The sequence below is a fragment of the Aythya fuligula genome, chromosome 3 (assembly GCF_009819795.1).
Source record: "Aythya fuligula isolate bAytFul2 chromosome 3, bAytFul2.pri, whole genome shotgun sequence".
Classification (NCBI taxonomy): Eukaryota; Metazoa; Chordata; class Aves; order Anseriformes; family Anatidae; genus Aythya; species Aythya fuligula.
The window spans coordinates 10,580,632-10,607,738 of NC_045561.1; the positions used below are offsets into that span (position 1 = coordinate 10,580,632).

At 51.5% G+C, this 27,107-nt stretch overlaps 1 protein-coding gene across 2 annotated transcripts in view; it reads left to right on the top strand.

The window, feature by feature from the left end:
- The window catches only part of SERTAD2 (SERTA domain containing 2), a 74,278-nt gene extending 48,977 nt beyond the window's left edge, over nt 1-25,301 (top strand). Inside the window, exons 1-2 of one of the 2 annotated variants that reach the window (XM_032183514.1) lie at nt 9,327-9,398; nt 24,326-25,301. In XM_032183514.1, coding sequence (XP_032039405.1) covers nt 24,330-25,280 — 951 coding nt within the window. In that variant the 5' untranslated portion in view covers nt 9,327-9,398; nt 24,326-24,329 and the 3' untranslated portion in view covers nt 25,281-25,301. Of the gene's footprint in view, nt 1-9,326; nt 9,399-24,325 lie in introns of those variants that run through there. The other variant, XM_032183513.1, reaches the window with a different exon arrangement.
- Nucleotides 25,302-27,107: the final 1,806 nt, after the last annotated feature.

Below are 27,107 nucleotides of genomic sequence, written 5' to 3' on the forward strand. Positions count from 1 at the left end.
AGCTGCGTGTGTAGGCATCGTGGGCACTGCAAGCTGGGCGGGCTCCTCTGAGAGCAGCTGGAGATCCTACTCCAGAGCCTGAAGTTGAACCAGAACAAACTTGTGTTGTTTTACTTCTTTTTCCCTTCCTGTGTATGTTCCCTTAGTTTCTCATCCATCCAGTGCTGGCATGGCTCAGTCTCTTGGTGACTGGAGGTTTATGTTCTCTTCCAGGCTTTTGTCCCCAGCCTGCTTCCAATATCTCCTAAAAGCTTTTCGTCCTAGTCACCCTTCTGCCTGAACCCATCCTGGATAGGTTTCAGAGGGAAAGCTGTTGTCCTAACACACAGTGAAGGCAGCTGTAAACCCAGGCGGGTTAATCCGAAGCGTAGAAACTCCAGAAATCCTGGGGTCGTGCTTGAAAATGCTTCCTCCACAAAGCTCAGCCTGTGCTTCCTGCGTGCTGCCGCCTGTGGCTCTGGTTTTACAGCAGGCTCAGCCCCTGGTGCCAGGCTCTTCTGCTGAATTTGGGAAGGCTGCGTGCAGGAGGAGGCAGGTGGTCGCTGCCAGTAGTGTCTGCAGGCACTGGTCCATGACATCTTGTGTAATTTGAAAGCTGATGGTTCTAGACGCTGGCTTGAGTTTTAAAAGAGCGGCTAGAGCTGCGTGGCTTCTTCTTTATCCCCCTCCCCACAGACCAGGTGCTCTGCAGTTTCTGAACACAAAGTGGTTTCTGAACGTTAAGAGGCATGTGAACTGTCTCCAGCTGAGGACACAGCACTGCACCTCCCCCTGCACCAAAAAAATAAAAAGAAAATTAGAAGAAAAAAAGAAAAATACTACCACCAGTAACTTTTGAAAATCCTGGTCATCGTGTGGCTTTCCTAGAACATCCTTCCTAAATGAAATGGGAATAGCTTGTGATTTTCTGACTCTTAGACGTGACCCTTCTGGGAGAAAGGCAAGGAAGGGATCCATACTTGCAACAAGAGCAAGCTTTTAATTACTTAGAGCAAGAACATGTTCTGAAAAGTAAAGATTTTAGACTTAATGTGCGAGGAACAAAAGGCCGTTGTGAGCTATGTACAAGAGTTGCTGAGAGTTTGTATTCTGCCCTTTTTTTTTTTTTTCTGTGGGAGTTATTTCCTGTTGTTGACTAGAGTTCTTTATTTAGAACCACCTAGCTACTGAATGACGGCTAGCTCGCGAAAAGAAAAAGTGTGATTAAAACTTGCTAAGGCTTATTTCAAGATCTCCCCGCTTCCATTAATTTAAGGTGAATCTTTGCTAAATAAAAGAGGAGGTTCAAAGCCACCGATGCATTTTCTCCTCCTTATTTCGCCCACATCAGCCGTGACAGCGAGCAAAAATATGCCGGGAGTCTGAGGTCTTTCACCTGAACATCTCATGGAAGACGATGTTTTGTTAACAAACCTGCCTTGTTTTAGGTTCTCCTGGTTTTAAAACCCAAACAAACCCAGCAAATGCCCGGTCTCCTTTCTCCCAGGTAAGAGTAATGCATTTTTGGGGGGGGCCACTCTTTTTGTTGGACCCCACAACTGAGGTAGGAGTGCAGCACTTGCACTTTCCCAGCTGCTCAGCTGAGGAAGGGTTTCCTTTGAAGAGTGCTGCCAGCAAAAAGAGGTTTCTGGCTGCTGACCTGCATGGGAACAGTATTTGTGGACGTGTGTTGAGTCAAATTATCAGCGCTTCGACATGTGCTTAACTTCTCTTGCTCTTGTGGCATGGGCCGAACAGCCAGCTGAGGAAAGTTAGCAGAAGAGGCTAAAAAAAAACAAAGAGAAGACTTAACCTGAAGGTTACCAACACTGGATTATAAGTGTAGGTAGGCAAGAAAGGAGCTGAGGTTACTGACTTTGTCTTAGCAGGAATCAGGCTAGGAATGTCCCCTGGGTGTGGGTGATTAGCAAACGCCCTGGGGCATGAGAGCAGATGGACATCCATCCCTCCTGGAGCTGGCTGCTCACAAAGTCTCTCACCCAGGGTGGCGATTTCTGCTCAGCTCTCACAAGGAGGCTGGCCCCTTTCCGCGAAGTGCCTGCCCGCCGCCCGCTCTTGTGGGCAGGCTGTGGGACAGGAGCGATGGCTGGCCTGCGCCCTGACGGCACTGCACAGCTTTCCTCCTGCACACAAAACTGCTAGAGCCTGGGGGGTAAAGCTGGGGGCCTGCAGGGAATTGCTCTGTAAAGGAGAGAGGTTTGGGAGCCTGCTGCCCATCCCTGTGTGCTGGGAAAGGCCCTGCTTGGGAGAAGAAGCAGGGAGAGCCTCGGAGATATTCCTCACCCCTAGATGGGGGTGACCAGGCGGGAGAGCTGCCTCATCCCCCAAAAACCAGAGGCAGATTGTAGGGACGTTGCCTCCCCAAAGTCACCGTGGGAGGGAGAGAGAGGTGTGAAAGGGTGGGCAAGGTGGCCCGTGGTGATAAACTGTGGCTCCTCAGCTTCTTGCTTTGTCCTGGTGGTAGATCCTAAATGCTGGGTGGGTTTGCAAGGCTTTAATGTAGCTTTGTTTGGGAATACTAATTAGGTGTAAGCCCCTCTTAGCCTTTGTCTAATGGCCGCTGTAAACGACCAGCTTCCTTCAAAGTGAGAGCATAAAAAAGCTTAGGGGAGAATGTAAATGAACGTGTACAGTTCCCTTTTTCTTCGGTAAGCCAAAATACAGCTCTCACCGTTATAGGGGTGGTTTTAGGGTAAGGCTGAGCAATGAGTGCTTCACCCACGGTCTGTTTACCTGCACATACAGTACGGGCTTCTGCTGACTCTTAGCACGGGGGAATGTAGAGAGGGAAAATGAATCATTACCGCAGTCGTCAGCAGTAAAAGCATCCGATATGCTCATTCACTCTTTTTTTAAAATCCTTCCTTTGCACATAATTAACGAATTCACACATTTTGTGAAGGGTTAAAACGGAAAGACTTGTACGTTCAGTGCACAGCCTCAATGAGTTCAGTTCTATATGATCTTCGTTTATTTGTAGTGGAACAGAACGGCAGTGGGAGTTTATGCTACATTTGATGTTCTTGTGCTAGGTTTTTTTGTCAGCTCCTCTCTTTCTCTTCTAAATTTGGCCCTGCAGATTCAACTTCTGTTTTATTGGGGCTTGGGTTTTTTTTCTTAAAGAAGTTGTGCAGGTCACTCGCTGCTTGCCTAAAATTAGCCCCCCAGCAAACAGTCTGCCTGAAAGGACTTCAGATTGACATCGTCTGTAGAGAGTTTTGCACCTGGGATAGCTGGAGGAAGGATTTACTGTTGCAAGTTTGGATTACCTCAAGAATCCCTTCGTCTCACTTGGTAGGTACTGCCTGAATCTAGTGGCTGTAGGGAGCTGAGGAAACGAGTCTGCAACGAACCGCCCAAGCCCCCTGAATGGTGTAGGAGCTTCATATGCTGCACAGGTTGTACTCGTGCCAGCAGAAGCAGCTAGAGGTGGGCGCGTTCATTTGGATGTCAGCGTACTAACTCATGTTTTCATGTAAATAAGGGCTGAAATAGTTTTATTTCCCCCCGGTAATGCATCTGAGCATGAACACATCATATTACGGTGACATAGTTTTAAATACTACATAACATTGCAATCCTACACCAACACCGTAGCCACGACACCATTTTGTGTGTGCCACCCCAGCCTCAAACACCCCGATACTGCCGTACGATTCCTTCACGCCATGCATCTGAGCAGGAACCTCCAACGTCTCCGAGCCGCTCATGGCCCTGCTGGTGGCCCCGTGTGGTCTACCAAGCCTTCGGCATTTCAGCAGGCTCGAGCAGTGCTAAACATATTCCAACGCGCCTATGCAGGAGCTGCCGACGGAGCAGGTTGTCCGTCAGCAGAAGCGAGACGGTGGCAACCTTTGTTCTGAAGCGCCCGTGTGGCTCCCGTGTTCGACAGCCGCAGCTCGTTAAGGTTTTCAGGATCAGGTCGGGATTGTGCTCGGGACTAGTGGGTGGCCTGAGACTTCTGGCTTGATTGCAGTGACATCTGTTTACACCAGTGGTTAATTAGGCCTGAGGACTGGCCATCTCTCTGTATTCTTCCCCACTGTTTCTGCTTTTCTTTTTTTCCTTTATTTAAAGTATTCCCTCTTCGGTTGTAAAACACAGCCTTCAGTTCTCTCGGCAGATTTTTTTCTCTTACCACACTGGCCCCGGTACTAGAGGAGCATCAGAATATCAGCGTAGCCTCTCTTCAAAAAAAAAAAAATAACCAAGTGTTCCAGAAAAGAATGGCTTGTGCTTTTGATAGAGGCTGCGGAGCGAGCACTAAAAGGGAAAGAAAAGTAAATGCAGCATTTCACAGCCCCGGATTGTTTAAAACTTAACTCGATGTGAAGCACAGACCACTGTGTCTTGAGAAGAATGAGTGAAAAGCCGAGCCCCCGTTAGGAGCCTTTGTGCAGCACAGCCAGCTTTGGTGCGAACAGTCTGGCCTGGGTCGGAAACGAAGCACATCTCGCAGGTGATGCAGCCTGAATGGGATTTGGGAAGGAACGAGGATGTTTATGAAAAGCAGAAAGCTGTGCGTGGACCCAGCAGCGGTAGGCAGCGCGAACTTCCGTCAGAGGACAGCGTGTTTCAGCCGGAGCGAGGATGATGCACACCAGCAGTCTCCAGAGCACTGGGAGTGCACAGGGAATTACAGAGGGAGGGAGTCATCTCAGTGCATGAGGAATGCAGCAAAACCTCCTCTGACTAAGCCAGCTAATGCACGCTGCGTTTTTTTTTTTTTTTTTTTTTTTTTTTCTTTCCTGATAATCCTGTTCCGTAATATTTCCTTAATAACTTCGTATGTGAAGAGTAGCCCTTCTGAAAAGCATCTCGGTCACCAAGTCTCACTTTCAGACAAAACCTTGCCACCCTTGTCCTTGACACACACGGGGGATTTCTACCAGGTATGACTACCTCAGTTAAGGTTTTTTTTTTTAATTATTGCTTAACAAATTTACCGTGTGGCACAACCCTTGGCACTGCCAAGCAACAGCTGTACGTTACTGGATTCTGTGGGCCCGATCCTGCAGCACTCGAAGCCAAAAGGCGTGTTTGGGAACAGACGTTGGCATCGAAGTCTGCAGAAAGGCTCAGAATAAGTAGACGAAGGAGGTTAGCTGCGCTCAGAATATTGATTCACGAGCTCCGTGGTTTTTGCATCTCTGCTCATTTTACCTAAGTAAGACCAACTGCCCAATTGGACATATAATATATGATACTGCATTAGAACTGAGGCTGCGTTTGGTCATACTCATTAATTAAACTGATTTCCCCGGTAGTTTTTTTTTTTCCTAGAGAACTAACGGAGAATGATAATTAAGCATATTATGCATTCTAGGGAACGACGTTTCTCCTACTGCCACAGAAACATTAGAGATGAAAAACATGAACTAAAGCAGAAAAATAAAAAAAAGAAAAGAAAAGAAAAGCTAAAATGGGAGTGAGAAGGGGGAGCGTTCCTTCCTTCTGTTTCAGCTGATTCCTCTGTGCCTTGGGACGTGCACGGCAGCCTCGTCACAGCGGATGAGTTGCACCAGCAGGAAAAAATGAAAGCCAAATGAAATCTAAAGCAGGGCAGCCCTGGTTTTCACAGGTGCGGCTCCCTGCTAATGCACAGATGCAGGCTGCAGTAATGCAGCACCCCAAATTTTGTGGGTTTGTTGGTTTCTTTTTTTTATTATTTTGAGGTGCTTGCTTTTATTTGTATCTGAACCTTGCCTGAAGAAACCGGCAGTGCTTTGGTCGAGGGGCTGCTGCTGAGCGTCGCTCCCTGCTGCTCCGAGGCTGCTGCTGTTGTCGTCACCTGCCCACAGCCCCCTCCAGAAGGCCAGTATTGACCCCTGAGCTGCCTGAAGGGAGATGTCTCGAGGCTTAGTGGCATTTAATCACATTTAATTCATGCCTTTGCTTGTGGCATGCTTGCTTCTTACCCGTGAGACCTGCGTCGCTTGGTGGGGAGCGCTGCTCTGGTAGGATGAGCATCCTTGGCTACAGGCAGGCCCTTGGGTTAGCTTTTCCCAGGTTATTGGTGCTGGCAGGGTCTGACATTGCAAAAAGTTGTCTGCTCTCAGGGCAACATTACGTGTTTGGCTGTCAGCTCCGGTGTGCGCTAATGCAAAGACATCCAGGGAGAGAATGAAGAAGGTGTTTTGTTCTTACATTTACCTGGTGAAGTCTCAGCATTAACACATATAGCAACTAAAAGGGCCAAGGATGTGCTTAGGAACAGAGGAAACAATTCACTGTGTGTTTTTTTGGCAAAATTTGAGGGGTGCTGATGTTCCAGCACACCAAAGGTTGCCACTGTTTCCCAACTGGCTCAGACGTCGATAGCCAGAGCTTACCTGGCAGTCTGCAATATTTCTAATGAATCGCCCTGAGAAGCCTGGTGTCTGTTCCCCCCTCCCAGTCTTTGATTTCTGTTTGTTAATGGATTTCTTTTTGATACAGGAGGGTTTTTGAATGATCTAAGGAAGACCTGGCCTCACTCAGGCAAACTTTGCCCATCCTTGCACACAGACAGGGCTGTGTTTAGGCTGTGCCTGTGGCCCACTTCAGGTCAGTAACTATCGAAAAACACAATTCCTTCTCTTTTAGTGTGTCATCCTCTTGTGCGAGCAGCTCGATGGCCTGCTCCTCAGGAGCACAGGGACTTTTCCCCCTGCTCCTGTGGATTCTGGAAGCCTCTGCCAACTCCCTTCCCTGCCCAGCATTCGTGGCTCGGTCGCAGGCTGTTCCTGCACTTACCAACATGTTTGGGCAAACTGCGCTGGGGCCTCGCAGACACCTCCTGGTCAGATCACTCCGGGGCTGTGGGGCCGAGCTGCCTGGCCTGCAGGGCCTCATTAAATCACACTCCAGGCAATGTGAGACGCGATCGGCAGCGGGATCGTTCGCTCTGTGTCGCCTAACCTCGTCCTGGCACGGCGGGGCCTGAGCACTGCAAAGTGTGGGCAGGAACTCCGCTCGTATCGATTCGTGTCATGACCTGTGCTCATCTGAGAGTGTTTCTGAGCGTGGATGCAGGCTGTGCTCGTTGTGTTCAGAGGAACAATCTGAGTTACAGCGTGACTATAAACTCCTGCCAAGAAAGGCCCAGGGGAGTTACAGTAGGAAACAGGAGGGGCAGTGAGTTTTCTCTTATGCTAGTGTAAAATTGGAGCAACCTAACAAAGTCAGGAGCGGTCAAAACTCATACACTAGAGGCTCAGGCCTTTTGCTGCCGAGTACAAAAAGGCAAGACTGGGGCCTTTGATAACAGAGTGAAGCCCAGGTCTTATTTAGCGAATGTTTGTGGTTATGCCCATACTCCTGGCGATAGCGTGCACACACCCAGGAGCAGGGACTGTAAGCCTGCCGTGGACTTTGAGCTCCAGAAGCCAGGCACTGCTTGGCTGGATGCATCCCCGGCGCGATTACACGGGGCCAGATCCTGCCGTGCTGCGAGTCCGGACCAACCCCCCTGATGCAAAGGTTTTCACTGGTGGAGCTAGGAAATTGGGCTGCCAGAACCGCTCTAAAATAATGTAAATAGATAAAAATATGCAGCCTGTTTCTGAACTTGCTGCGCCTGCATGAAAGGAGTTGCCCACTGGGTGCTGGAGGGGTGACAGCAGCTGTTGTGTGACCTGCTGGCGACACGCGTCGTGGCCTTCTTGAATGTGAGGGTGGAGAAGAAAAAATCTGTGCTTCAATTAGGAAGCAAAGGGGTTGGGATTCGCGGTGCTGTGGCTACAGAAGGCTTTATTCTGCTCTTGAATATGCTGGGGGAGACTCAGAGACGTCACTGGGGTTGTCCCCCTTCTGCACCAGTGTAAAGGAGGGCTCTGAAATTTGGTGGATTTGGCTTTTAAAAGCCAACAAAGTCGAAAATGTCCAAATATTCTGGCTGGCTTTTGAGAGGACTGAAGCTCACCAGACAGGTACCAGTCAGGCCCTAAAGCAAATGAAGCTTTTCCTTTCATTGAGTGATTTTTATTATGACGGCTGTTAAACCAAGAAGAGCCTTGTTTTCCTGAGCCCGAGCACCAAATTTTCCGTCTGCAAGGAAGCATCCAGCCAGGGGAGATCCAGGTTTTAATTTCTGCCACCTTGCGATCCGTTCAAAAGTCACTTATCAGGGACAAAATTCAGTAAAGGGCTCGGGATGGCTTCACAAACCTGCCTCAGGGCTACCTCTGCCCGGCAGTCAGAGGGTGACAGAGCCTGGATTTCCTCAGACGGAGGAGGAAAGGTGTCTCCAGTCTTTTTGTTTGAAGCCCCAATTAGATGGGTGGCTTTTCAGTTCTAATTTCAAGAATCCGTAAAATTGCCCTTCTCTTTTGGCGGGTTCACTCCATTTTTATTTTTTTCCCTGTCCTCTGTGGGTTTTCGACGTAGGGTTTCCAGGTACCATTCTTCTTTTTGGTTTTCAGGTTGGAAAGGGAACTTGGATTTCCAAGCAGCCCGTCAGTGTGATGGATCACAAATCATTACAGGCCGTTCCGAGCGTAATACCTACACACGTCGTGCTCTTAATGACTAATAATCACCTTTATGGCTGCTCTTAAAGCTTTATTGGCCCCGAGTACAGGCGCCGCACCGGGACGCGACCGCCCCGGATGGCGCCAGGACCCTGAGGCGCTGCAGCCCACACGGGTGTGGGGGTCCCACCTAAATCTGAGGGAACCCACCCAAATTTGAGGGAACCCACCTAAATTTGAGGGAATCCACACACATTTGGGGGAAACCCACTCCAATTTGGGGAAACTCACCCAAATTTGAGGGAACCCACCCACATTTGAGGGAAGCAACCCCACTGAGGGCCCAGCTTTCCCTCAGGGGACAGGGGGGACACCGGGGAGGGGGGGAACACCGCTGTCCCCTCAGGTAAAGCCCCCGGCTGAGGCAAAGGGGGGGACGGGGAGGGGGGGACACAGGCAGCAGCCCCCCCCCGGGGCTGCCCGGGATATTTGGGATTTTTGCGGTCGGCGCTTGGCGACCGCCTTTGTCCCGGAGCGGGGCCCGCTGCCGCCCGGGGCCGCCGAGCCGGGAGAGGAGGAGGAGGAGGAGGAGGAGGAGGAGGCAAGGGGAGGAAGGCCGGGCCGAGGCGGGGCTTTGCCGGAGGGCGAGGAGCTCGCCAGAGCCGCCCCTGGCGTCAGTGCTGGCGGCGGGTGCTGGAGCCGGGGCTGCTCCCGCCTCCTCCTCCTCCTCCTCCATTGTATAATGCTGCGTGAGCGCAGCCGCCGGGCCGGAGCGGAGGCTTAAATCCTCACACTGCCTCCTCCTCCTCCTCCTCCTCCTCCTCCTCCTCCCCCTCCCCCTCCTCCTCCTCCTCCTCCCAGCCGGCGCGGGAGCGACAGATGGAGCTGCTCTGAGGGCGAGAGGTGCCGACCCCCCCAGGCTTGAGTTCCCAGGGGGAGCTGCATGTGGTGAGTGGGGCCGGGGGGGTGGTGGGGGGGCTGCTCAAATCGCCCTATTCCCCCTGCTGGGGGGCCCCACGGCCTGAAAGAGGGGGGGCAGGTGAGCCCCAAAGGGCTGGAGTTGTCCTTAAAAGCTGCCTCCCCCCTTCCTCTTTCCCCTGGGCGATGCGCGGTGCCCCCAGCACGAGCAGGTGCTGGTGGTGGGCTTGCTTTGGGTCGGGGCTGGCCCCCCAAAAGTCCCCCCAGTGGAGGAAACCCCACTGCGAGCACTGGGGGAGCTGTTCGAGCCCTCAGGACCCAGCCGCCCTCCGGTTTCCTGAGAAGAGAGAAGGGTTTTGGGGTTCCCCTGAAGTTGCTTCTGTGGTGGCAAGGCGAGCTCGAGGGCCTGGGGGGGATTTGGGGTGCCCAGGAGCAGGGCTGACATATGGCTGGGCACGGCCAGCCCGCTGCCTGGACCCCTCCCGGGGCTGGCTGGGGATTAGCGGGGCTTCTCCTTGAGCCAGGGAGGAGAAACGGGGGCTGTGGGGGGGGGAACTTCAGCGGGCAGGGGTTGTTCGTCTTCGGGAAGCGGTGGTGGAGATGCTGCGCCTCGAGCGGGACTCCAGCCCCGGGAAGCAAATCTTCTTTCGCAGTGCCCCCCTCTCCCCGTGCAGGGCGTGCACTGCCTCGCTCGCCTCGGTGCGTGGGGAGCCGGCGGGATGTGTCAGGATCTGGGGAGAGGAGCTTGCTTTGAGCACGAAAATCGGCGTGCGGTTACCCGCTGTCATGGCTTGCACTAAGTCAAGCACAGCTGGAAAACGCTGGGACGCTTTAGCTGGAAATCAGCAGAGAGGTTCGTGTGCCGTCCCTCGGGGACCGTCGGTGGCAAACTCGCAGTTGCCGGTCAGCCGCGTGCGTAAAATTAACCAAATCTGCCCATTTTGCCCCCTCTCAGGGGGCCGCTCGCCCCTTCGCCGGCCGGCAGCGCGGCACATCAGAGCTGTCGCCTGCGTTCAGGCCAGCCCAGAGCTCTGGGGCTCAGGGAAGTGCAGGCTTTTTCAGCCGGTGCCCGGTGAAGTCAGCAGGGTGGCTCTCGCTGCCGTCAGTGGGTGCTGGATTTGGCCGCCGTGGAGCATGTTATTGCTCAAACAATGGTGGGAGAGGGCTTGGCTGCCCCCTAACATCGCTTGTATGCCTGTGTGTCTGAAGCGCGGCTCACGGTTTGAGTCGAAGAGGCAGCTCCTGCCTTTTTAGGCAGGTTTGTAGGGATTCACCTGCGCAAAATGCTCCATCCAGATGTGTCGGTGCTAAGTCCCGCGGGCTTCTCACGGGGTACTGAGTATTTTTGAAGGCTCCTTGGTTCCTGCTGAAGCGCACGGGAAGCTGTCACTTGGTAAAGCAAACTGTGGAGACGAGCTGTGAAGTTGCTGTAGCTTTATACACTTAGAAATGCCTTAGAAATGGAGCAGTGCATTAGGCAGGGTGAGCCTGAAGTAGCCTTTCCTGCCTGAAGTTAAAACGCACGCTTTTTTTTTTTTTTTTTAAGGTGGTATCTTTGGGGTGTGATTTAACAGCAGGCCAGCGGTGGTGGTGTAGATAGCAGGATGCTGTCACTTCGTGCTGCCAGGCAGGTATACGAGAGCCGGTCCTAGGGGACACTTCATTGTCCAGGCACACACTGCAGCACCTAACAGCACAGCTGTAGGCTTTCCTCCTTCCGTGACTGATCCTACTTCCATTTAAGTTGGTGGCAAAAACCGCCCACTCCTTTTGGGCAGGAACTGGATTGGACTGCTAACGAACGAAGCTAGACTTTGTGCATGTTAAAGCAGCGCTTTGATTTTTTGTGCCGAGCTGATTTCTTTCTCTCTGAAGCTGATTAAAAACAAACAAAAAGAAACTTGCTAGCCGTAGGTACTTCAGGTTTTGTCTGTAGATGAAGCAGTCTTTAAGAACATTAAATACGTCTGTAGGTGCTGATTTATTAAGAAATGTAATTGTATTCCTTTGTACACCTGCTATTTTTTTTTTTTTTTTAATGGGAAAGATGAAGTAATGCCACTGTTTCTCTCAGTGTTTTGGTAGAAATAATGATATAAATAACCCAGGCACTTGAACTGTCTGCCTGAGAGGCACCGAGGAGTTTGAGATAATGTTCTACTATCAAGGAAACCCTCAAATTTCATATTCCAAATTTTTTTTTTTTTTAGCTTCCGTGAAGTACAGCAGATCTTATGCGGTATCTAGTTTGAAGGATTTTGCCATCATTTACACAAGCTGCTTTTATTTTTCCAATAAATAATTCATAGGGGAAAAAAAAAAAAATCCTTTCAGGAACTCTGACTTTTTTCACGCTGATGTAAAACACTCCTGGCACAGTTCATCTCCGAGAGCGCTAACGCCAGACAGGTGATCCAAAATACTTGTGACTATTTTTGCTTTTATGTAACATCTTAAAGTGTAATCTGTCAGGCGGGGAGAAGGCAGCGCTCTGAAAGTGTAAGTAGTTTTCTGGTAATCTACTTTTTATAAGGTCTGGATTGCAGGGATACACCTTCTTCCAAGCCAGCTCCCTACGTGCGAGCGGCGCAGGAGGAGGCAGCTCCAGTTGCAGCAGTGCCGGAGCAGGCACACACGCACAAATCAGTGCCAGAAACGGCAGCGCTCGGCTACCGAGTCCAAAGATCACGAGTGTGCCCAAGGAGGGAGCAAGGTCCAGTTTAAATGGAAGCAGGTTGGCAGTGCGCACGGGCCTGGAGCGTGGATGAGGCTCTTGCTAATTAATGGTTTGAAGGAAGTCGAATTTGCCAATCCCAGAGCAGCGCCGACTTTCTCCGGGGGCCCAGTGTTGCACGTTTTCTGCCGCTTGTTTTGTGTCCAAGCTTCTGCCAGTCAGAAACGCTGTGCTGTCATGAAGAAGTGCCTGCTTTCTATAAGTGGAAAGGGACCCTCCAACACGTGTTAGTTCTTTAATTCTTCTATAAACAAAGTCAATTTTTGTGTTTGCTGTAGCGGAGGCTGCAGGTTTTTCGGTTTGTTCAGCATTACCAGTGCAAACACTCAAAAAAAAAAAAAAATAAAACAACAATGCTGACTGTTCAACGCAAGCGGGGAAAGGCAGCCCTGTAAACGCGGCGCTAACTTTGCCGTTGGGTGCGCTGAAGTCGAGCAAAAACAAAGTTCAAAGCAAACATGTGGCTGGGAGAGCGCAGCGGCTGCGTGGAAGAAATAAGGCTGCTTGTCCCGTCCCGCCTCGGTGCCGCACCGAGCGCAGCGGGCTCCGTGCCCTCGCTGCTACCCAGGCGGGGACCAGGCGGTGTGTCACCGTGCAGAACAGAAACCGTGCGGCGCCGTGGGCCTGGCCGAGCGTGTCAGATGCTCTGTGTCATCGCAGAGCGACCGGGAGGAGCCGTGAAGGCTCCATGCTCGACCAGTTGGGAGATTCCTCCAGCTCGGAGGGGAATTCCTGGCCGGGGAAGAGTTGCTTCGAGGGGTTCCTGAGGGAGAGCCGGGACCGTCTCTGGGGGCACAGCGCAGCGTGAGGGTACGGCGCAGGCAGGCTTCAGGAAAGGTGTGAAGTCATAGTGAGGAGCAAGGTAGCTGGAAAAGACTTACAGAGCCCAAAAGCCACCAGAAAGCAAGTTTGAGCCTTTCACACCTCGCTTCGCTGGGACCAGGCCTCAGCTGGGGCAAGTGAGACAGTGGCCACCGCCATATCAGAGGGGCCAAGGTGCTGCTGTGGGTCACAGCCATGCTCAGTGTCCTGGGTGTGCAAGTTCAAGCCATCACTTGCCCAAACACAGGGCTGGGTTCAGTCCTCTGCCCTGCACGGCACATAACTGTAGGGTTGCCCTACAACGCCCCAAGTTCCCAGTCTGTATGACCTGGTCGGTGTTTTGATGAGCAGTGGGCTTAACGAGGAACTTCTCATTAATAACACATCGGAATTGAGTTTTAAGTGGCATTGAATGACACGAATCTCAGTCCGTGTAATTACTGGGAGCCAAAGCTTGTTTCCCTTGCTTTCGCACCAGTAAGACGTATTTGATTTCATCTGGCAGCTCCTGCTCCCAGGCAAGTTTGAATAAAGTTGTGTTCTGGTGTGTTACAAAAGAGAAAAGTGCAAAAGTGGGTTGTTTTCTTTAATGTTATTTTTAAAACTGGGCGGTATATGGAAGTAGCAGAAGAAAGAAGTTCCTTTTTCAAAGGAACCCTGACTTGGTGGAAAGATCTAAACTTGCCCGAAAACTTGCTCAGATGATCTCTAATGAAAAACAAAACACTTCTCTTGATCCCAGATCTTCGACCTCCCCAGAACCCCTCGTGCTGTTTGAGCCTTCGGTGGAAACGTGACAATTGCCAACTCCTCCCTTTGCTGTTTCCAAGCTTTTTGGTACCGAGGCCTGCACCATCAGCCTCTGACAAGCTCCTGGCGTGCCAGGCAGGCAGCGAGGCTGAGCGAGCTGCGCTATAGAAAGAACCACCCATGGTCGGAGGCAAACTATGCGGATATATGTTGGGGTGGAGGTTGGAAGGAGCGTGGAGGGCATATTTGAAGCAGACTGTGTGCAACTGCTACAGCAGGTCTGACTAGTTTCAGATGCCTACAGGCAGCTTTGTCTTAACTTCAGGTAGCTGCAAAAACGAAGTTTGAAAACCTAATTCAGAAATACGCCGTCATCTTCCGGTGCCTCCACAAACCCTTTCCTTTTCATGTGTTTTTACAGGCAGCCTTTCACCCTTGGAAGAAGTGGTTAGCAGGTACACGTGCACGCATAGGATTTGCATATTTTTAAAATACACGCTTCATCAAGATAGGAGCCCGGCGTTCGTGCGCAAACCACGGCGTTTTTACAGCATAGTGGTAACCTTCTGCTTCCTTATCTCTGTACGCGAGCCTGTGAGGGAGCCCTCTCCGTTTGTGCCTTTTCTGGGAGCATGATTTGTTGCCGCCCGGCCCCGTGCAGGAGGAGTGACTTACACTTTATTGCGCCGTGCTGCCGTCGGAGGGGTTTTGACCGGGGTGACTTCGGTGCCAGCTGTCCCAGGGGGGCCGTGACTCGCTTAGGTTACCCTCCGGTGACAGAGCACACGGCCTAGGCTCTCCTCCCCTCCCTCTCCATCTGTTTGGCAAAGCCGGCCACCGAAGCAACCCTTCCCCTTTCCTCCCCTAACTGAAGTATTACACAAACGCCTCGCGAGTGAGAAGTGAGATCATATTTTCTGTATGCATGTAGCATACAGCAGGAAGCTTCCTGTTGCTGCCGTGCTTCTCGGGGCTGTCAGCGGAACGTACATTGTACATATGTGCTGTCAGAAGGCTTGCTGGCTCTTTTTTTTTTTTTTTTTTTTTTCCCTCCCCTTTTCTTTTTGTTTGTTTTTGCTTTTTGTTTAATTGTGGGGAAAACTAGCGTAACAACGTCCTGGGTGAGGTGAATGGCTTGTGTCTGACCGAAAACAAAATGAGGTTTAGGAGGTTTAGTTTCAGTTTCCCGGTCTCTTCTCCGTCTGTATTTTCCCCTCCTAATTCCCAGGGACTTACTTTCTGATTGGGTTTTTGTTCCACGATAATTGACCTGCAGCGAGTGAGCTTCAGAGTACGTATTGAATTGTTAAAATATGCTGATAAAGGGGTGTCCCCGTAGAAGTCAAAGTGGTTTATTTGAGAACGTTTAAACCACTACACATAAAATTTACGTGGACCATACGGTGACTATTTCAAAGGGGGCTGCTTCGCTGGAGTAGTTTTATTGTGCAATCAAACAGGTGCTGGGAAAAACTAAATCTCTTTCCTCTCTGACTCGTGGCTGGTAATGGCTGAGAGTAGCTCAAGGCTGGCCAAAGTTCCCTTTATCAGCTCTCCGAAGGCTCCTTCGCTGGACGGGGCAGCACACGCTGTGTTTCTACAGATGTGAGAGCTGCAGTGCAGCGGGCTGAGAGGCCAGCAGTCATCGTGTTGCCTAACATCACTTAACACCGTCTCAGCAAACTCTCATGTCAAACTTTAACTACCTTTTTTTTTTAGGGGGGGTTCTCACTGGTGGAGAAATGCCCCGCAGCTTTTCCTCGTCCCTAAAAGAAACCCGAGGGCGGGCGGGTGCTTTTCTCGCAGGCTTTTCTTGTTTGCAGGGCTGTGTTCATTTTATTTAAGTGAAGATGTTGAAAACAACCCATGTGCAGCGTAACTCCTTTAAAAAGTGCCAGGGAAATGCCTTCTGTTACAATCTTTGTTTTTCTCCTCTTTTAACTTTCAATAGCAAGAAACTGGTTAACAAATAAAACCTGCAGGCCAGAAACTAAAATGACTTGTCATTGCTGGGATGTGTTTTGCATTTTGCTGTATACGTTTCTTTGGAGTTTTTTCTCTTCCCCTCCCTTCCCCCCCCCTCAGTTTGCTGCTTTTCAGTTTGACTGTGATAATTTATTCAGCACTGTTTTCAGAGCAATAACCTACTTTTTGGCAAACCATTCAGTTCTTTCCACAGCAGTGTGGGTATTTTTTTTTTCCCCCAAGTGTTTATTAAGGGTCTGCAAGGAGGGGGAAAAACAAGCTATCTTTGGGGAAAAGGCACTGCAATCCGCTCACAAGCAAGGACTCTAACCAAGTAATTATAAAGACGCGAGGAAAAACTCCCCCTTATTACCCACGAAGGGGTCTGGTCCCTCTTGGGTGCACACACCGCTCTCATTAACCTTTATAGGAGTCACACAACATCCCGTAGAGCTCGGTCCCTGCATACACTAAAAATATCAGCCAGATCGTGACACGCACGTGCCTGTCGAGACGCCTTGTGCACTGAGACGCCGCGCTGCCCCGATCTATTGTTGGGAGCGGCGTCGCAGGGGAGGAAGGATGTACGGCCGGCCCTGCTGTTTCGTCACCCTCCCGTAGAGACTGACCAGTAGCATCTTGGCGTTGCAGGCGTGGCATTTTAGCAGGCACTTTCTTGTGGCTGCACCAGCCCCTTGCAGATCGGCTCGAACGCAATTTCCAAGCAAGGAGCCTCCTCTCAGCCGGCGCTTTCGCTCTGCCGGTGCCTGCGGGCTCTGAAGTGGGAAGAAAAGGCAGGCGGTCGGCTCTCGGCCCAATTGGGCCCCGAAGCGCTACACGGCCACCTTAATTGCTGCTGCTCCACTGCTGGAAGAGATGCTGGCCCTGCTCCTCCCCGCGCGGAGCCCTCCTCGTGCCCCGCTCCTGCTGGCAGGGCTGGCGGCTGCCGGGCGAGGAGGCCCCGGGTGCCAGCAAAGAAACAGCAGCGCAGAGCAGGCAGAGCAGCCTGGCTGCTCCCGGGGAGACTTGTGCGTAGAAGCCCTCGCGTGTTTTTCAGGTGACAACAAGCAGAGCCTCCTGAATCATCAGCTAATCGCGTAGTAAAGTCCGAGGAGCTGGCCTAGCGCAGCGCCCGGTTTTATTTACTGCGGCTCCGGTTTCCTGCTGCCGATGCCCAGGTGCGTAACGCAGATCCTGCGCCTTGAGCTCTGGCTACTGGCAGCAGAGCCGTCCCGGGCCGCGTGCACGCAGCGCGGTATAATTTGATTCACGCTTGGCAGGCCTGGCAGCTTCCTTCACGCCGCCACGTGGAGGCTGAATTGGAGAATAACCTTGGCCCGGCTCATCGGGGTGGCTCTTCGAAGCACGGGGGGAGCCTCGGCACAGCCCGTGCCCGGCGAGGAGGCTCCTCGGTGTCCCTGCACAGTGGCACGGGCACTGGTTTAAGTAGATGGTGCGTGCAGCCGTGCTGGGGGAGGATATAAAGAGGGGTCTGCGTGGATATGGCGCGAGGAGAAGGCGGCTTCGCCCCGTGACCGCCCCGAGTGCCGCAGCCACTAGCAGCAGTCACCCACCGAGGTCTGCGTCGAAGCCTGTGTTGGTGGTGAGATGGTGTTAGCAGCCGTGGGGAGGGCGTTTGGTGAAGTTTCCAGTTTGGGACGAGACCAAAAAAGGGCAGGCTGGGGTCTTTGTGGCACCGGGTGGGCGCCGCCGTGAGGATGCTGAGGGGAGGCCGAACACGTGAGAATTGCCACTCGGAGACCTTTTCAGAGAGAAATTGCTGCTGCCGGGCAATCCAAACCTGCTCTTGTTCCAGTAAACGCGGCTGCCTTCCTGTACACGAATAAAGCCCGGTTTGACTCAACGTTTTCTGGCCTCGGCGCGCTCTCCAGCTATGCCCTCTCCTCCTCTGCGCTGACAGGAGCTGCTGGTACTCGGGGCTCTTGCCTGGCCGCCCCCTTCCTTCGCAGCGAGCTCTCCCCGCGCCCAACCTGTGCAGCCTCGTTCACCTCCTCGTTCTGCCAGGGTAGTTTTTAATGGCTTAACGAGCTAACAAGCGCTCGTCTGATTTAAACGTGTATTAAGGTCTGCTACCCCGATAGAATTCCTAATATTATAAACACCCTTAATAACACGGCTATAATCTAGAAAACCTGCTCTCCTTTTCCCAAACAATTACTTAATGAGGCAGTAATTTATCCCAAGCTATATTTATTGGAGCCCATTCCGGCTTTATCAGACGTACTCTGTTTGGTGTGTGCAGTTAGTCAAAAACATTAAAACTGCTCCGCTTCTTCCAAGGGAGCGCCTTACATTTAGCAAACTGACAGCATTAGAAACTGTTTCCAATTTAATAGCAGCATATGTTTCCTGCAAGACTTAACACACTGCAGAGTCGGAGATTGCCTTAGACTGCGGCTTTGCCTTTTTTTAGCCTGGTAGAAAAGGAGCTGGAAACCGGAGACAGAAGCGGAGTGCCGAAGTGGTGTTTCTGGTTGTTTTTGCTGCCTTTTGTTTTTCGCAGAGCCTTCTAATGGGGCTTCGGCGGGCTGCGAGTTGAAGAAACTATCAAGAAAGTCGTGTGGGCGGCGCGCGGAGAGCTCTCGCTCGAAACGCAGTTTCTGATCATTAACAAACAGCAAGAGCTTGCTTTGCCCTCTGGGCCTCAAATAGTACAGTATGCAACAAGGGAGAGCAGGCAAGGCACGAGGATGGAAACAGTAGGATCAGATTACAGTTTCAAAATATCGCTGGAACACGTTGGCTGGCGTTAGGCTATTGACTGCCTTTATAATTGCCTTGCTGATTTGCTAGGGGAGGCTTCACCTTACTTGCTGCTCCGCACGGACGTGCCCGCAGGGACGGGGGGCTCCAGGCTGCGGGCACCAACACCAAACCCCACCAGAGCTTCTCCTCGCCCCTCTGCCAGGAGGTTTCCTCGCACCGACCCGAGCTAAATCCTCTGAAAGTCACCCCCTGTGGCTTCCCTTCTTATTTTGTCGCTAGCCCGAGCTGGAAAAGACCGCTCTCACTCCCTGTACTACCTGCCACAGCCTTCAGCGACGGGTGCCGACAGCAGGAGCTGCCTCGCTCGCCGAATTTGCCCATGGGGTGCTTCCAGCCTGAGCACTGAGCAGCTCTGCCTGCCTCTCCGCAGCTTCCACGGCAGCCGAGGTGCACCCATCCGCTGCAGGAGGTGAGAAGAGTCAGCCCCTAAAAACGTGCGTGCGAAATACCTGCCGCTTACGGTTGCTGCTGGTGACGACAGCCTCGCAGTGAAGGCTTGCAAACAGAAAAAAAAACAAAAAACACAATTCCCTGTGCTCTCTGGAAGCACAGAGCTACCCAGGAGGCCAATTTTTTGATAGAGCTCTAAAGGAGGGTTTTGTAAGTGCTTATTAAACCTCGCTTTTTTTTTTTCCTTCTCCTTTTTTTTTAAAAAAAAAAAGCAGCCAGCATTAAGGTGAAGTGCAAATGTCAGGGAAAACAAACCTTGTAAATAGGAGGGCATGGTTCTGGAGAGGACAGAAAGCCCAGCACAGTTCTGCTCCCCGGCCCCACGTCTGGTATCGGGCTTTTTTTTTTTGCTGCCCTCTGCCATTAAAACCAAATTCTTACCCAGCAGCGCTTGTCAGGAGCCCTCCCTCTTGCCAGGCAGCATGGACGCATTAAACTTGAACGAGTAAAATCTGCAGCAGATCCCGAGAAGCAGCCTTGCAAAAAAAAAAAGAAAAAAAAAGAAACCAGCCCTGTCAGCGTACGAATTGCGAGCCAGCTGCAGCGCATTGAACGTAGCCGTGCGTTACTGCGTGGTACGAGCTGCTCTGCCTCCCAGGGATGCTGCCGTGCCAGGATTTGAAGACCCCGGGGTCAACAGATGAACGCTCCGAGGAGGGCTGCTTCTCATGGCCCTCACCTCTCCGAGGGCTCGCTCCAGCCCTGCCCTTAAACCTCAACACCCGGGCTTGCTCCGCTGGCTTTAGCGAGGCTGGGAGAGGCTGCCAGCCTTCCACTGGCGTCCCCCTCCGCTCTTTGCCTTCCTTTCCAGCTCTGAAAAGGCGCCGGGAGGAGGATGCCCCCGCTCTGGTTGTCAGCTCAGGTGGTCCCTCGGGCTGGACCCGGCGGCGCGTGCATCTTGTAGCTCGGAGGACCTGGCCCTCGCCTTGCCAGCTGAACCCAGTTGGCACAAAAGACCTTTTTATTTTGGTCCTGCAGCTATCGGTGCCAACTCCCCATCCTGCTGAAGTCAGTAACAAAACACTCATTGACTACCGTTGGGCCGGGATACAGCCAACGCAGCCCTCCAGGATGAGGAGCGAGGAGGGATGGAGGAGAGGAAAATAACGTTTCGTGTTCCAGCAGGGAGACGGCGCTTGCGTGAGGTGCTGGGGAGAGCCTCCGAGAAGCCCCGGTGAGGTTCATCTGTACCTGAGATTTGGGAAACTTGGATTTGGGAGTCGAGTCTGCACCTTCTCAACTTTCTGCCCAGTTTCAGGGACTTTTGTGTCCCTGAAACAGCCCGGCAGTGACGAGGTGCAGCACCGTGCGCGCAATTGATGCGTGCAGCACTCTCACGCTAGGCACATGCCTCTCCCTCCCCTCTGCAGAGCGAAGGACTCGTCGCTGAGTAGGCTCCGACCCAGCCAGGCATTGCACAAGCTTTTTGTGTGTAATCGATTATGGTTGACTCCAGAGCACCACCCGCTCCGGGCTGATTATCTCTTCTGCTCAGCCCCAACTGCATTTATTTTTTTTTTCCCCAGCTCCGGCTGAAGAGCATGCAGCACCAATAAAAGGAGGCTAAATGACATGCAAATGAAAAAAATATATATTACTTTTGTTTTTCAATTAAGAGAAGCCAACTCCCAAACAATGCTAGCATTTCTCTGGCGCTGAGGCGCGTGCAATCACCCTAAATGGGCAAAAAAGCAAGCTGAAGCCTTCTCAACAACAATGCTTCAGCTTTTGGGTCCGGGTCTTCCAGCTTTGGAGCCAACGGGTGGGGAATAGCGGGGGAAATCTCCGCGTAACTCCCCACCCCCCCCTTTGCCCGGATAAATTCAGTTTTTCCACGGCCTTTCTTCCACTCTCTAATCCCACATACCTAAGTAACGCTGAAAACTAACTTGCATACCAAGCCCCTGCAGCACCCCTTATTAAAACAACAACAACAAAGCGACATCCCGTCCCGACTGCAGCGCTTGGACGCAGAATGACAGCTGCTGGCAGCCCGCTGGAAGCGCGGCAGAGCCTCGTCTGGCCGGGATCACCTCTTGGCTAAAACAGACACACGAAAACCCCGCCGTGGGCACGACCCCTCGGGCTGCTTCCCATCCGTTTCGGAGGGTGCGAGCAGATCCCATCCCCTGCTCAGCTTTGCCCCAGCAGATCTGGAAGTTTGGCGCCTCCTTCTTTGAGATGTTCGAGCTTGCAGTTTGGCCTCGTGCTGTTCGCTACCTTGAGACGTGCAAAGCTGATCTCGCTAATGTAGGCGTGAAGCTGCTGCTTGGGGGAGATGGTGTGAAGGGTACAGAACAGGCAGGCAGTGTTGTCTTCAGCCGTGGCGGTCCGAAACGACACGTTTGGTTTAGGGAGATGCCGAGGAAGGCTTGCAGGCACGTGTGCTTTTACCCTCTGTATCAGCTGGTCCTAAAAGATGCCGCCCTCCTGGCTTAGAACGAGTGAGGTGATTTATGGAAACTGGAGGAAAATGTTTTTACAGTTCCCGTTTGCACGTCAGAGGAGAAGGGGATAAAATAAAACTCCGCAAAGCTGGGAGTCTTGCGGTGTTCATTCCAGCTCCCTGTTTGGGGAGCAGCTTAGGCTGCAGCCCTGCTTTGTGGCTTTAACAGTTAAATGCTTTCAGCGAGCATTTCTGGGGAAAAGAAAACTGAAAGCTGCGCTGAAAAGCTCAGAGGAGAAATTGTGATGAGTTTCCTGATCTGTTTTGTCCTTTAAAAGGCCCGGCTCTGAACCGAGCTGCGTGAAGATCGAGTGAGATGTGAAAGCTTGACAGTCATACCTACAGGAAACCTTGAATCATTTCTGTGCTTCCTGGAAAACGACGCAGCCAGCTTATCGTTGTGCTCACTAACGATGATCCCATAGCTCTTACTGCCCGGCTTAGAAAACGTCCAGCTACCAGCACCTCGATCTCGGATGCAGATGAGAGAAACCAGCTCAATCGGGTTCATTAGAAACCCATGCTGATGTCCCCTGACAATAATAATTAATAACCAAGCATGGGAAGCTGAGCACAGCCACCCCAGCGGTGTTGCCTTTATCACGGGGAGAAAGGTTGGCTTTGTGCGGCCAGTATTTTTCTACATTCCTCGCAGAGCCTGACAAACTTCAAAACTCTCCTAGTCCCCGAGCCATTTAAAAATTTCTCCTTTAAATAGAGCACTGCGGAAGGAGCGCTGGTATGTCTTTAGGACAGAGTCTGTCTTTTTTCAGGGGGAGGAGAGAGTCGGAAGGGGCGGAAAGCTGCTCGCTCTCCTCCTAACCCACAGCTTCTTTAGCATGCGCTGAACTCAGGTAGGATTTTCGATTCCTGCTGGCCTCGAGCTCCCCTTCTCGCTGTCGGTGCTCGAAGTCGAAGGAAATGCCTGTCGGTCTTCAACATTTAGCCAGCAAAGCCCCACCAGCACCCCGAACCCACGTGCGCGGCTCTGGAGTAGCCCATGGAAGCGACACCAGGGAGCAGAGAAAAACCAGACCTCAGCGGCAGTGCGAAATTTCAGAGGTTTTGCTCACCCGAGATTCCAGGCACGGGGATCGCTGGGAGCTGGCCAAGGCGCTTGGATCGCAGCCTGCCCGTTCCTCGGCTCCTCTTAGCTCCCTCCCTCCCCCCCCCCGCCTTTCTTTTTTTAATTGCATAATATGCTAGAAAATGATCTGGATTTGGGACTTATTTTTAACCAGAAAAGGCTCACTTCACCCAATCTGATTTGGGATTTAACATCCAGCAAATGCCTTCTGAACCTCACTCTTTTTTTCTTTCTTTTTTCTTTTTTTCTTTTACAAAACCCCGACGACGTCGCAAGGGCTCTTTGCTTCTGAAGGGCGTTTGCACGCCCTTAGTCTGTCTGCGACCGGCGTCCAGCCATCAGATTGTCTGGGACCTGCCTGGCGCAGTCCTTTCGCAGGCGGGGATCCCGTGCGAGGAGCTGTACTCAAATAAGGAAGGCGAGTTTTGCCTCCTGCATGACAGCCAGGAGCCAGCTGCATACGGGAGAAGTCACGTTTGGGGTTAAAAATGGGTTTCTACTTACATTTCTTGCAACTTCATTCCATGCAGGTCGTGAGGGAGAGAGCTGGAGGGAACCTGCTGTCCTGTGAGCCCCCAGGGAGGTGCTGGCGTGGGCACCACGCTTGCTGACCCTGCAGCCACTGGTATTTTGGCAAACCCAGCCCTGGCTGCTCCCCGAAGATAGGTGGGGGCACAGGGCAGAGGGCTTCTGGCCCTCCAGCCCGCCCTGCTCAAGGCACAATGTGAGGTGTCGTGCCCGTGGCAGCACGGCGGTGCCTTTGTTCCTTTGCGTCTGGGGGGAGCTTTAGGTGACAAAAATAACGGGGACAAAACGAGGCTGGGGCTGGGCTGTGTAGAGGAGCCTTTGCAGGCTTTTCTCGGTGCTCTGAAACATCCTGGAAGAGACGGCAGCGAGAATTGAAGTGCCCTACTTACTGCTAGCTCAGCGATGACTTGCAATGCTGGGGAGATTTGGTAAAATTGCCTTAGTTACCTTCAAAATCTGCTCTCTGACCAGGAGACAAGCACATGCACTTATGCTGATTTTTGTGCTCTTAAAAAGCCCTGCAGCGTTCTTTTGTTCTCAGCGAGCCTCAAAGGAAACTCGACATGGAGGTAGTCCTGGGCGAGGAACACGCCCTGATTTGGGGGGAGCAGGGACGAATGGGTCATCCAGAGCTCTGCTGCAGGAGCTCCTCTGTGCACGGCGAGGGAGCTGCCTCGCACGCCGAAAGCCTCACCGGAGGTGGCAGAGGCTGCTGGCACTGCAGGCAGGTGGTGCCCGCCTGGGGACAGCCTTTAGGGCTCTCTGGTGGCCCTGTCCCCAAAAGCGTCCCCAAAGCCAGGGCCCGTCGCTAGCGGGAGTCGAGCCCCCCCGCTGCGGCGGCAGAATGTCGTGCGGAGAATAATCTTGGCGATCAGGCTAAACGACCTGGCGGGGCTTCTTTGTCTGTAATTCATCTAATTCTGTGATGAGACGAGTGTAATAACTGCATTTCCTGCTCCAGTAGTTTAGTCCATATGCAATCATTTAAATAAACCCACCAGGTCAGGGCCGCGCGCATCCGAAGCGCTGACACTCCAGGCTTCGCCGTGAAGGTTTCTGTCGGTACAGGATTGCTGAGCCTCACTCCCCTTCCCCTGTGCTTTCAAATAAAAAAGGGAAATTAGTTGTAAGAACCTCGGCGTGTTAGGTTTGTATTCCCAGCCACGGCACTGCATTGGCCAGGAAGCTCAGAATTTGGGAGTTTAACGCAGGATCTGGAGCTTGTCCATCGGTGCGGATAGGAGGGGCCGTACGCTCAGCACGTGCCCGAGGGAAATGTGCTGTGGGGTAAGCGAGGAGGGGACGGGGCGGCCAGGGAGGGGGCTGGGGGAGCAAAGAGCAGGCTTTGGGCTTTGCTGGCTTCATCGGTCCCTTCTGCTTCCTTGCAGATATATGTTGGGGAAAGGAGGAAAGCGGAAGTTTGACGAGCATGAAGATGGGTTGGAAGGCAAAGTGGTGTCTCCTACTGACGGTCCCTCTAAGGTGTCTTACACCTTACAGCGTCAGACTATCTTCAACATTTCCCTTATGAAACTTTATAACCACAGGCCATTAACCGAGCCGAGCTTGCAAAAGACAGTTTTAATTAACAACATGTTGAGGCGAATCCAGGAAGAACTCAAACAAGAAGGCAGCTTGAGGCCTGTGTTTGTGACGGCTTCGCAGCCCACCGACCCTCTCAGCGACAACTTCCGCGAGGCCCAGCCGGCGTTCAGCCATCTCGCCTCCCAGCCCCTGCTCCCCACTGACTTCGTAAGCACTACGCCCCTGGAGTCTTGCCTCACCCCGGCCTCGTTGCTCGAGGACGACACTTTTTGCACTTCCCCGGCTGTCCAGCACGATGGTCCGACAAAACTACCACCTCCTGCTCTCCAACCAGTCAAGGACAGCTTCTCCTCAGCCTTGGACGAAATCGAGGAGCTTTGTCCCGCACCTACCTCCGCAGAGGCAGTAGCAGTAGCAGCCGACGCAGCCGCCGCCGACTCCAAAGCCCACCCCAGCGAGTCCAGCGCGCAAAAGCCCGAGGGCGTCGCGGAGAGCAGAGCGGCCGAATCCAAACTCATGGACTCGCTGCCCGGCAACTTCGAGATCACGACTTCCACAGGCTTCCTCACAGACTTGACCCTGGATGACATTCTGTTCGCTGACATTGACACGTCCATGTATGATTTTGACCCCTGCACGTCTGCCACGGGGGCTGCCTCCAAAATGGCTCCCGTCTCAGCAGATGAGCTCCTAAAAACGCTCGCGCCATACAGCAGTCAACCAGTAACTCCAAATCAGCCTTTCAAAATGGACCTCACAGAACTGGATCACATCATGGAGGTGCTTGTTGGGTCTTAAAATATAGAAATATAGCAACTCTCTCTCTCTCTCTTCTTCTTCTTCTTCTTTTTTTTTTTTTTTTTTTTAATTTTAATTTTAAGTACCAGTATATACACTTGGTAGTATTTCCATAGTCCCTCCCGCCCCCGATTCACAGCACTGTGCATGCGTCCTTGCTTGCCTTTTTTGAAAAGAAAAGGATCACACTAGTTTTTGCTTCAAGCAGAGTTGGAGTGCCTTCATCCATGTATGACCACTTCTAATGTATTTTTTTTAAAGTGGTTCCTCAAGGAAGACCGAATATCCTGGTATACGAAAGAATATGTATTGTAGACAATGTTATGTTATTACAAAAAAAAAAAAATTGTAAAAGCTAAGCACAAGGATTATGTTTGGGAAAGCTGTAAATTGCATGTGCATATTTGTCTATTTTTTCTATAAGTTTTATTGCAAGAGGTAAAAAAATTTATTATTTAGATAATCTCAATACCATTTTAGCCCTGTATAGGTTGACTTAGCAATTCAGCCTTTTGGAGGCATTAACCTGCTCCTCTTTAAGTGTTGCATTTACATGGCTGTTTAGAAACTGCTGCCCAAATTTATTTTATATTTTTGTACAGATTCTGCAGTTTATGATATTGTTTTTTCTAAAAACAAATGCTGTTTATACACACAAAAAATAGCTATTTTGATAGGATTTGCTCACATAGTTCCTGCATAATTCAGATGTACAAGAACCACTTGTACTTTTATACAGAGTTGTAATGTTTTATATGTGTATGGTGCAAAGAGAAAATTGGATCAAATAAGCCTGCAGTTGGTTTCCCTGAATGCAAACAAACAAACAAACAAACAAAAACAACAAAAAAAAGTGCTTTAAGAAAGGGCTGGGAGCTGCTCCTGTGGGAGTTTCACAAGTGTTTGCTCCCTGCTGTACCCACTGCGCACTACTGTGATTCCCGAAACTCAGAGCCATGTCCTTCTCCAACACGTACGCGAAGCAGCCGGCAGGAAGCAGTTGTGGAACTCCAGCCCGGAGGAGCCGAACGTGGTGGCAGCCCCGGGAGCAATTTCGAGGGGGCCCACGCCCGCTGCTCGCCAGGAGCAGCCCTCCCGCGGCCACCGTCCTGACCGGCGGGCAGAAGACCGGCGTCGCCGCGTCCCCGCGCCCTTTCTTGGAGCATTTCTCCTCCCCTCGCCCCACCTCACTGTGCTAAGTGCTGAAAAAGGCAACTTCAGTATTACTGCAGTGAAGCTCATCTCTTACCTGCACTGGATGGACTTGCTTTAATATCCATTGCTGTCGAAACTGGAGCCAGTCGCGTTACATCACTTGGCATCTCGTATAGGGTTGGTTTCTTGTATCAACTGCGTTACCTGCTTTACACTTTATAGACCTGTTTTACAACGAATATACAGACACAGCTTTCTATGCATGGTCCCCTTCCCCATAACACCCGAGAAGTCTTCTCATTACTGCACCAATAGCATTTTTTAAGTTCATTGTGGTGTACATTTAATTTAAAAACAAAATGTTTGCAATGTATCATGCCTATTGCTGAAGTTGCTATGGCATTTTAGTTTTTCAATGGTACTTTAGCTGTTGAGCGCCGGTTACAACCTATATTGTTGACATGCCTATGGCTTCTTTAGGAATAACTTTTATATTTATTTAAGAAATTTTAAATTATGTTTTACGTCATTTGGCAATATTCAGTCAATTCTGCTCCCTTCTTGTCATGGATGAAATTGGGTCTTGTCTGCCTTGTAAGGAGGCAGCTTTTTATAAATTGGCACTTTAAAACAGGCCATATATATTTATTAGTGTATAGATAGATAGATATG